At 38.5% G+C, this 12,691-nt stretch overlaps 2 protein-coding genes across 2 annotated transcripts in view; both read left to right on the top strand.

The window, feature by feature from the left end:
* Positions 1-10,766, top strand: part of LOC135553890 (F-box/LRR-repeat protein 16-like) — a 19,660-nt gene extending 8,894 nt beyond the window's left edge. Inside the window, exon 5 of the mRNA XM_064985816.1 lies at positions 10,558-10,766. Within this exon, the coding sequence (XP_064841888.1) occupies positions 10,558-10,766 (209 nt within the window). The remainder of the gene's footprint in view (positions 1-10,557) is intronic.
* The window catches only part of LOC135554808 (F-box/LRR-repeat protein 16-like), a 158,441-nt gene that overhangs the window by 39,917 nt on the left and 105,833 nt on the right, over positions 1-12,691 (top strand). The window lies entirely within an intron of this gene.

Consider the following 12,691-nt stretch of genomic DNA (forward strand, 5'->3'; position numbering starts at 1 on the left):
ACTCCATAATGACATCACAATACCCCATAATGACAAACGAAAAACAGGTTATAGAATATTTTGCAAATATTACATTTACATAAGTATTCAGACCCTTTAATCAGTACTTTGTTGAAGTAACTTTGGCAGCGACTACAGCCTTGAGTCTTCTTGGGTATGACGCTACAAGCTTGGCATACCTGTATTTGGGGAGTTTCTCCCATTCTTCTCTGCAGATCCTCTCAAGCTTTGTCAGGTTGGATGGGGAGCGTCGCTGCACAGCTATTTTCAGGTCTCTCCAGAGATGTTCGATCGGGTTCAAGTCCGGACTCTGGCTGGGCCACTCAAGGACATTCAGAGACTTGTCCCAAAGCCACTCCTGCGTTGACTTGGCTGTGTGCTTAGGGTCATTGTCCTGTTGGAAGCTCTAGAGCAGGTTTTCTTCAAGGATCTCTGTACTTTGCTCCGTTCATCTTTCCCTCGATCCTGACTAGTCTCCCAGTACCTGCAGGTAAAAAACATTCCCACAGCATGATGCCTCCACCACCATGCTTCACTGTAGGGATGCTGCCACCACCATGCTTCACCGTAGGGATGGTGCCAGGTTTCCTCCAGACGTGACGTTTGGCATTCAGGCCAAAGAGTTCAATCTTGGTTTCATCAGACCAGAGAATCTTGTTTCTCATGGTCTGAGAGTCCTTTAGCTGCCTTTTGGCAAACTCCAAGCGGGCTGTCATGTGTCTTTTACTGAGGAGTGACTTCCGTCTGGCCACTCTACCATAATAGCCTGATTGGTGGAGTGCTGCAGAGGTGGTTGTTCTTCTGGAAGGTTCTCCCATCTCCACAGAGGACCTCTGGAGCTCTGTCAGAGTGATCATTGGGTTCTTGGTTACCTCCCTGACCAAGGTCCTTCTCTCCAGATTGCTCAGTTTGGCCGGACGGCCAGCTCTAGGAAGTGTCTTGGTGGTTCCAAATTTCTTCCATTTAAGAATGATGGAGGCTACTATGTTCTTCGGGACCTTCAATGCTGCAGAATTTATTATTTTACCCTTCCCTAGATCTGTGCCTCAACACAATCCTGTCTTCAAGTTGTACGGACAATTCCTTCGACCTCATGGCTTGGTTTTTGCTCTGACATGCTCTGTCAGCTGTGGGACCTTATATAGACAGGTGTGTGCCTTTCCAAATCATGTCCAATCAATTGAATTTACCACGGGTGAACTCCAATCAAGTTGTGGAAACATCTCAAGGATGAACAATGAAAACAGGATACACTTGAGCTCAATTTCAAGTCTCATAGCAAAGGGTCTGAATACTTATGTAAATAAGATTATTTTTTTAATTTATTTTTTTCAAATCCATTTTAGGCTGTAACGTAACAAAATGTGAAAAAGGTCAAGGGGTCTTGAATACTTTCTGAAGGCCCTCAGAGGAACTCCTGGCATTTGGTTTGATCACCACCACACAGTCGTTCCCTCTCTCTTCCTCTCTGCTATAACCCCTCCAGTCCAAAGACAGATAGTCTGAACAGGGACAGAGGTCATCCAGGAGCTGGCATGTCCTCCTTCTCATCCATACTGAGGAAACTTCAAAGGAACCAACGCGCACACACACACACACACACACACACACACACACTCTTCCTCTCCCTGGCTGGGTAAATCTATATGGTATTCTATAGAATGAGAGAGTTCAGTATATAATCTCTGACTACAGTAAATTAATCATGGGGCGGCAGGGTAGCCTAGTGGTTAGAGCGTTGGACTAGTAACCGAAAGGTTGCAAGTTCGAATCCCCGAGCTGACAAGGTACAAATCTGTCGTTCTGCCCCTTAACAGGCAGTTAACCCACTGTTCCTAGGCCGTCATTGAAAATAAGAATTTGTTCTTAACTGACTTGCCTAGTAAAATAAAGGTAAAATTAAAAAAAATGTAAATTAAAAAAGAATATCTGACGACAGGTGTAACATGAATCGTCTCTGACTACAGTCTACAGTACATGAATCATCTCTGACTACAGTCTACAGTACATTAATCATCTCTGACTGCAGTACATTAATCATCTCTGACTACAGTACATTAGTCATATCTGACTACAGTCTACAGTACATGAATCATCTCTGACAACAGTACATGAATCATCTCTGACTACAGTACATTAGTCACGTCTGACTACAGTACATGAATCATCTCTGACTACAGTCTACAGTACATTAATCATCTCTGACTACAGTACATGAATCATCTCTGACTACAGTACATTAATCATCTCTGACTACAGTACATTAATCATCTCTGACTACAGTACATTAATCATCTCTGACTACTGTACATTAGTCATATCTGACTACAGTCTACAGTACATGAATCATCTCTGACTACAGTACATTAATCATCTCTGACTACTGTACATTAGTCATATCTGACTACAGTCTACAGTACATTAATCATCTCTGACTACAGTACATTAATCATCTCTGACAACAGTACATTAATCATCTCTGACTACAGTACATTAATCATCTCTGACTACATTACATTAATCATCTCTGACTACAGTACATTAATCATCTCTGACTACTGTACATTAGTCATATCTGACTACAGTCTACAGTACATGAATCATCTCTGACTACAGTACATGAATCATATCTGACTACAGTACATTAATCATCTCTGACTACATTCTAAGGTACTTTAATCATCTCTGACTACAGTACATTAATCATCTCTGACTACAGTACATTAGTCATGTCTGACTACAGTACATGAATCATCTCTGACGACAGTTTACAGTACATGAATCATCTGACTACAGAACATTAATCATCTCTGACTACAGTACATTAATCATCTCTGACTACAGTCTACAGTACATTAATCATCTCTGACTACAGTCTACAGTACATGAATCATCTCTGACTACAGTACATTAATCATATCTGACTACAGTACATGAATCATCTCTGACTACAGTCTACAGTACATTAATCATCTCTGACTACATTCTACAGTACATTAATCATCTCTGACTACAGTACATTAATTATCTCTGACTACAGTATATTAATTATCTCTGACTACAGTACATTAATCATCTCTGACTACAGTCTACAGCACATTAATCATCTCTGACTACAATCTACAGTACATTAATCATCTCTGACAACAGTACATTAATCATCTCTGACTACAGTACATTAATCATCTCTGACTACAGTACATTAATCATCTCTAACTACAGTACATTAGTCATCTCTGACTACAGTACATTAATTATATCTGACTACAGTACATGAATCATCTCTGACTACAGTCTACAGTACATGAATCATCTCTGACTACAGTCTACAGTACATTAATCATCTCTGACTACAGTCTACAGTACATTAATCATCTCTGACTACAGTACATTAATCATCTCTGACTACAGTATATTAATCAACTCTGACTACAGTCTACAGCACATTAATCATCTCTGACTACAGTACATTAATCATCTCTGACTACAGTACATTAGTCATGTCTGACTACAGTACATGAATAATCTCTGACTACAGTACATTAATCATCTCTGACTACAGTACATGAATCATCTCTGACTACAGTCTACAGTACCTTAATCATCTCTGACTACAGTCTACAGTACATGAATCATCTCTGACTACAGTCTACAGTACATTAATCATCTCTGACTACAGTACATTAATCATCTCTGACTACAGTCTACAGTACATGAATCATCTCTGACTACAGTCTACAGTACATTAATCATCTCGGACTACAGTCTACAGTACATCAATCATCTCTGACTACAGTCTACAGTACATTAATCATCTCTGACTACAGTACATTAATCATCTCTGACTACAGTACATTAATCAACTCTGACTACAGTCTACAGCACATTAATCATCTCTGACAACAGTACATTAATCATCTCTGACTACAGTACATGAATCATATCTGACTACAGTACATTAATCATCTGACTACATTCTACAGTACATTAATCATCTCTGACTACAGTACATTAATCATCTCTGACTACAGTACATTAGTCATCTCTGACTACAGTACATTAGTCATCTCTGACTACAGTACATTAATCATCTCTGACTACAGTCTACAGCACATGAATTATCTCTGACTACAGTCTACAGTACATTAATCATCTCTGACAACAGTACATTAACCATCTCTGACAACAGTACATTAACCATCTCTGACTACAGTACATTAGTCGTGTCTGACTACAGTACATTAATCATCTCTGACTACAGTCTACAGCACATTAATCATCTCTGACTACAGCACATTAATCATCTCTGACTACAGTCTACAGTACATGAATCATCACTGACTACAGTACATTAATCATCTCTGACTACAGTCTACAGCACATTAATCATCTCTGACTACAGTCTACAGCACATTAATCATCTCTGACTACAGTCTATAGTACATTAATCATCTCTGACAACAGTACATTAATCATCTCTGACTACAGTACATTAGTCATGTCTGACTACAGTAAATTAATCATCTCTGACTACAGTACATTAATCAACACTGACTACAGTCTCCATCATTAATTATCTCTGACTACAGTACATTAATCATCTCTGACTACAGTACATTAGTCATGTCTGACTACAGTACATTAATCATCTCTGACTACAGTACATTAATCAACTCTGACTACAGTCTACAGCACATTAATCATCTCTGACTACAGCACATTAATCATCTCTGACTACAGTCTACAGTACATGAATTATCACTGACTACAGTACATTAATCATATCTGACTACAGTCTACAGTACATTAATCATCTCTGACAACAGTACATTAATCATCTCTGACTACAGTACATTAATCATCTCTGACTACAGTACATTAATCATCTCTGACAACAGTACATTAGTCATCTCTGACTACAGTACATTAGTCATCTCTGACTACAGTACATTAATCATCTCTGACTACAGTACATTAATCATCTCTGACTACAGTACATTAATTATCTCTGACTACAGTCTACAGCACATTAAGCATCTCTGACTACAGTCTACAGTACATGAATCATCTCTAACTACAGTCTACAGTACATTAATCAGCTCTGACTACAGTACATTAATCATCTCTGACTACAGTCTACAGTACATCAATCATCTCTGACTACAGTCTACAGTACATCAATCATCTCTGACTACAGCACATTAATCATCTCTGACTACAGTCTACAGTACATGAATCATCACTGACTACAGTACATTAATCATATCTGACTACAGTCTACAGTACATTAATCATCTCTGACAACAGTACATTAATCATCTCTGACTACAGTACATGAATCATCTCTGACAACAGTACATGAATCATCTCTGACTTCAGTACATTAATCATCTCTGACTATAGTACATTAGTCATCTCTGACAACAGTACATTAGTCATCTCTGACTACAGTACATTAGTCATCTCTGACTACAGTACATTAGTCATCTCTGACTACAGTACATTAATCATCTCTGACTACAGTACATTAATTGTTTCTGACTACAGTCTACAGCACATTAAGCATCTCTGACTACAGTCTACAGTACATTAATCATCTCTAACTACAGTCTACAGTACATTAATCAGCTCTGACTACAGTACATTAATCATCTCTGACTACAGTCTACAGTACATCAATCATCTCTGACTACAGTCTACAGTACATCAATAATCTCTGACTACAGTCTACAGTACATTTATCATCTCTGACTACAGTACATTAATCATCTCTGACTACAGTACATTAGTCATCTCTGACTACAGTCTACAGTACATGAATCATCTCTGACTACAGTCTACAGTAGATTAATCATCTCTGACTACAGTCTACAGTACATTAATCATCTCTGACTACAGTACATTAATCATCTCTGACTACAGTCTACAGTACATGAATCATCTCTGACTACAGTCTACAGTACATTAATCATCTCTGACAACAGTACATTAATCATCTCTGACTACAGTACATTAATCATATCTGACTACAGTCTACAGTACATGAATCATCTCTGACTACACCACATGAATTATCTTTGACTACAGACTACAGTACATTAATCATCTCTGACTACAGCACATGAATTATCTCTGACTACAGACTACAGTACATGAATCATCTCTGACTACAGACTACAGTACATTAATCATCTCTGACTACAGACTACAGTACAATAATCATCTCTGACTACAGGCTACAGTATAATGTGTGTGTGAGGAGAGGAAGCATTTTGTAGACTATTGAGAAGCAGTCATACACAGAGGGGGCTGTTTCCTAATAATATGTCCTTTCTCCTGGATTGTTCACCCGTTTACTACTTCCCCCAAATCTGAAAGCATTGGATTGGTGGAGACGTGGGCTAGTGGGAGTTTCTACCATGTTTCTCATACCAGTCATTTCCTGTCAAATCAGTGAAGGGAAGTGAACAAGTGCATCTTTTGAAAGGAAGGAGAGATAATTGGTTTCACAACCATGGGGAGAATCTTAATTGCATTTCCTTGATTCCCCGCATCCTCCTTCCAGAACCCATCCAATGAGAAGGTTCATCCCCTCTGTACCTTCTCATCCAAAAGGTTTTGACAAGGAGAGGAGAGAGGACATACAATTAAGATGCATGGACTTCCTGTGTTTCTCCTCTGTCCTGTCTGTCTCTGCACCACTCCTCCCCCTGCTGACCAACTCTGGTATCTCATGAAAACTCATTATTCAGATTGAATGGATTGTTTGGATTGCTATATGAATATAATGATAGGATATTTAGAATGATGGAATGATATAATTTTTAGAATGATAGAATAGATAGAATATTTAGAATGATAGAATAGATAGAATATTTAGAATGATAGAATATATAGAATATTTAGAATGATAGAATATATAGAATATTTAGAATGATAGAATGATAAAATATTTAGAATGATAGAATAGATAGAATATTTAGAATGATAGAATGATTGAATAGATATAATATTTAGAATGATAGAATAGATAGAATTATATAATATTTAGAATGATAGAATATATAGAATATTTAGAATGATAGAATGATAAAATATTTAGAATGATAGAATAGATAGAATATTTAGAATGATAGAATGATTGAATAGATATAATATTTAGAATGATAGAATAGATAGAATTATATAATATTTAGAATGATAGAATATATAGAATATTTAGAATGATAGAATGATAAAATATTTAGAATGATAGAATAGATAGAATGATAGAATGATTGAATAGATATAATATTTAGAATGATATAATATTTAGAATGATAGAATGATTGAATATATATAATATTTAGAATAATAGAATAGATAGAATGATAGAATATTTAGAATGATGGAATATATAGAATATTTAGAATGATAGAATAGATAGAAGGATAGAATGGATTTAATAGAAAACATTATAGAATGATATAATAGTTAGGACACCAGGATAGAATGGATATAATAGATACAATTATAGAATGATATAATGATATAATAGACAGAAGGATAGAATAATAGAATAGATAGAAGGAAAGAGTGATTAACTATATTAGAAACACAAGTCAGACATAGAATAGAATAGATAGAAGGATAGAATGATAGAATAGAAAGAAGGATAGAATGATAGAATAGATAGAAGGATATAATGATAGAATAGATAGAAGGATAGAATGATAGAATAGATAGGATAGAATAGATAGAAGGATAGAATAGATAGAAGGAAAGAGTGATTAACTATATTAGAAACACAAGTCAGACATAGAATAGAATAGATAGAAGGATAGAATGATAGAATAGAAAGAAGGATAGAATGATAGAATAGATAGAATGATAGAATAGATAGAAGGATAGAATGATAGAATAGATAGAGGGATAGAATGGATATAATAGAAAACACAAGTCAGACATAGAATAGAATAGATAGAAGGATAGAATGATAGAATAGATAGAAGGATATAATGATAGAATAGATAGAAGGATAGAATGATAGAATAGATAGAAGGATAGAATGATAGAATAGATAGAAGGATAGAATAGATAGAAGGATAGAATTATAGAATAGATAGAAGGAAAGAGTGATTAACTATATTAGAAACACAAGTCAAACATAGAATAGAATAGATAGAAGGATAGAATGATAGAATAGATAGAAGGAAAGAGTGATAGAATATATAGAAGGATATAATGATAGAATAGATAGAAGGATAGAATGATAGAATAGATAGAAGGATAGAATGATAGAATAGATAGAAGGAAAGAGTGATTAACTATATTAGAAACACAAGTCAGACATAGAATAGAATAGATAGAAGGATAGAATGATAGAAAAGATAGAAGGATAGAATGGATATAATAGAAAACACAAGTCAGACATAGAATAGATAGAAGGATAGAATGATAGAATAGATAGAAGGATATAATGATAGAATAGATAGAAGGATAGAATGATAGAATAGATAGAAGGATAGAATAGATAGAATAGATAGAAGGATAGAATTATAGAACATTTACATTTACATTACATTTAAGTCATTTCAGAGCGACTTACAAATTGGTGAATTCAGAACAGATAGAAGGAAAGAGTGATTAACTATATTAGAAACACAAGTCAGACATAGAATAGAATAGATAGAAGGATAGAATGGATATAATAGAAAACACAAGTCAGACATAGAATATAATAGATAGAAGGATAGAATGATAGAATAGATAGAAGGATAGAATAGAAAACACAAGTCAGACATAGAATAGAATAGATAGAAGGATAGAATGATAGAATAGATTGAAGGATAGAATAGATTGAAGGATAGAATGATAGAATAGATAGAAGGATAGAATGATAGAATAGATAGAAGGAAAGAGTGATTAACTATATTAGAAACACAAGTCAGACCTAGAATAGAATAGATAGAAGGATAGAATGATAGAATAGATAGAAGAATAGAATGGATATAATAGATAGAAGGATAGAATAGATAGAAGGATAGAATAGATAGAAGGATAGAATGGATATAATAGAAAACACAAGTCAGACATAGAATAGAATAGATAGAATGATAGAATAGATAGAAGGATAGAATGATAGAATAGATAGAAGGATAGAATGATAGAATAGATAGAAGGATATAATGATAGAATAGATAGATGGATAGAATAGATAGAAGGATAGAATTATAGAATAGATAGAAGGAAAGAGTGATTAACTATATTAGAAACACAAGTCAGACATAGAATAGAATAGATAGAAGGATAGAATGGATATAATAGAAAACACAAGTCAGACATAGAAAATAATAGATAGAATGATAGAATAGATAGAATGGATAGAATGATAGAATAGATAGAAGGATAGAATGATAGAATAGATAGAAGGAAAGAGTGATAGAATAGATAGAATGATAGAATAGATAGAAGGATAGAATGGATATAATAGAAAACACAAGTCAGACATAGAATAGAATAGATAGAAGGATAGAATGATAGAATATATAGAAGGATAGAATGATAGAATAGATTGAAGGATAGAATGATAGAATAGATAGAAGGAAAGAGTGATTAACTATATTAGAAACACAAGTCAGACATAGAATAGAATAGATAGAAGGATAGAGTGATAGAATAGATAGAAGGATAGAATGATAGAATAGATAGAAGGATAGAATGATAGAATAGATAGAAGGATAGAATAATAGAATAGATAGAAGGATAGAATGATAGAATAGATAGAAGGATAGAATGATAGAATAGATAGAAGGATAGAATGATAGAATAGATAGAAGGATATAATGATAGAATAGATAGAAGGATAGAATGTATATAATAGAAAACACAAGTCAGACTTTTACCATCTACTATATTAGTCTGACTTGGGTTTCTGTTCTCTTTCTCCTCTCTCTGCCTCCCTCCCCATCTCTCTTTTTCCTCTCTCTACCTCCCTCCCCATCTCTCTCTTTCTCCTCTCTCTCCCTCCCTCCCTCCCCATCTCTCTCTTTCTCCTCTCTCTGCCTCCCTCCCATCTCTCTCTTTCTCCTCTCTCTGCCTCCCTCCCCATCTCTCTCTTTCTCCTTTCTCTCTTTCTCCTCTCTCTGCCTCCCTCCCATCTCTCTCTTTCTCCTCTCTCTGCCTCCCTCCCCATCTCTCTCTTTCTCCTCTCTCTGCCTCCCTCCCCATCTCTCTTTCTCCTCTCTCTGCCTCCCTCCCATCTCTCTCTTTCTCCTCTCTCTGCCTCCCCTCCCATCTCTCTTTCTCCTCTCTCTGCCTCCCTCCCCATCTCTCTCTTTCTCTCTCTCTGCCTCCCTCCCATCTCTCTCTTTCTCCTCTCTCTGCCTCCCTCCCCATCTCTCTCTTTCTCCTTTCTCTCTTTCTCCTCTCTCTGCCTCCCTCCCCATCTCTCTCTTTCTCTCTCCTCTCTGCCTCCCTCCCCATCTCTCTCTCTCTCCTTTCTCTTTCTCTATTCTCTACCTTCCTTTCTCTGTTTCTCCTCCCTCTCTCTCTCCACCCCTATTCCCCCCCCCCCAGGTTGTCCACTCCTAACCACTACAGGTCTATCTGGTTTGATCCAGATCCAGGATCTAGAGGAGTTGGAGTTGACCAACTGTCCTGGAGCCACAGCCGAACTCTTCAAGTACTACTCACAACACCTGACACGCTGCATGGTCATCGATAGCCCCCCCCCGGATCCCCATCACACCCCCTCTAACCTACCACCTTATCCAACTACCAACTGACCTGCCTACCAATCCCCGACCCCCAACTACCCCAACTACCAACCACTCCGTTACTTCAGCCCAACGAACGCAGAGGAGGAATGAGGTCGATGGAGCCAGCCAGGATCTCTGCTCCAGCCAGGATCTCTGCTCCAGCCAGGATCTCTGCTCCAGCCAGGATCTCTGCTCCAGCCAGGATCTCTGCTCCAGCCAGGATCTCTGCTCCAGCCAGGATCTCTGCTCCAGCTTGGATCTCTGCCCCAGCTTGGATCTCTGCTCCAGCCAGGATCTCTGCTCCAGCCAGGATCTCTGCTCCAGCCAGGATCTCTGCTCCAGCTTGGATCTCTGCTCCAGCTTGGATCTCTGCTCCAGCCAGGATCTCTGCTCCAGCCAGGATCTCTGCTCCAGCTTGGATCTCTGCTCCAGCCAGGATCTCTGCTCCAGCCAGGATCTCTGCTCCAGCCAGGATCTCTGCTCCAGCTTGGATCTCTGCTCCAGCTTGGATCTCTGCTCCAGCCAGGATCTCTGCTCCAGCCAGGATCTCTGCTCCAGCCAGGATCTCTGCTCCAGCCAGGATCTCTGCTCCAGCCAGGATCTCTGCTCCAGCCAGGATCAACCAGGGAACGTTTACAGGAAAGAGGGATTTTTTTGTAGAGGGATAAACTATTTAAAATAAAAAAGGGAATTCATGGAGGGATGTGAGCGCAGAGGGATGTGAGCGCAGAGGGATGTGAGCGCAGAGGGATGTGAGCGCAGAGGGGTGTTCTGTACAGACCAGATAGGACAGTTTAACATGGCTGTGATGGACTCAAAGTGGAGACAGGGATAAGTCTGGGACGCACAGGATCATTGAACACACACACACTGTACACACACACACACACACTGTACACACACACACACACACACTACACACACACACACACTGTACACACACACACACACACACTACACACACACACACTGTACACACACACACACACACACTACACACACACACTACACACACACACACACACACACTGTACACACACACACACACACACTACACACACACACACTGTACACACACACACACACACACTGTACACACACACACTACACACACACACTGTACACACACACACACACTACACACACACACTACACACACACACACACACTGTACACACACACTACACACACACACTACACACACACACTGTACACACTGTACACACACACACTGTACACACACACACTGTACACACACACTACACACACACTACACACACACTACACACACACTACACACACACACACACACTACACACACACTACACACTACACACACACACACACACTACACACACTACACACACACACTACACACACACACTGCACACACACACACACACTACACACACACACACACTACACACACACACTACACACACACACTGCACACACACACACACACTACACACACACACACACACACACACACACACACCACACACACACACACACTGTACACACACTACACACACACTACACACACACCACACACACACACACTACACACACACACACACTACACACACACACACACTACACACACACACACACACACACACTACACACACTACACACACACACACTACACACACACTGTACACACTACACACACACTACACACACACACACACACACACTACACACACACACACACACACACTACACACACTACACACACTACACACACTACACACACACTACACACACACACACACACACACTGTACACACACACACACACACACACACTGTACACACACACTACACACACACACTGTACACACACACTACACACACACACACTACACACACACTACACACACACACTGCACACACACACACTGTACACACACACTGTACACACACACTACACACACACACTGCACACAC

Source organism: Oncorhynchus masou, chromosome 14, assembly GCF_036934945.1.
Source record: "Oncorhynchus masou masou isolate Uvic2021 chromosome 14, UVic_Omas_1.1, whole genome shotgun sequence".
Lineage (NCBI taxonomy): Eukaryota > Metazoa > Chordata > Actinopteri > Salmoniformes > Salmonidae > Oncorhynchus > Oncorhynchus masou.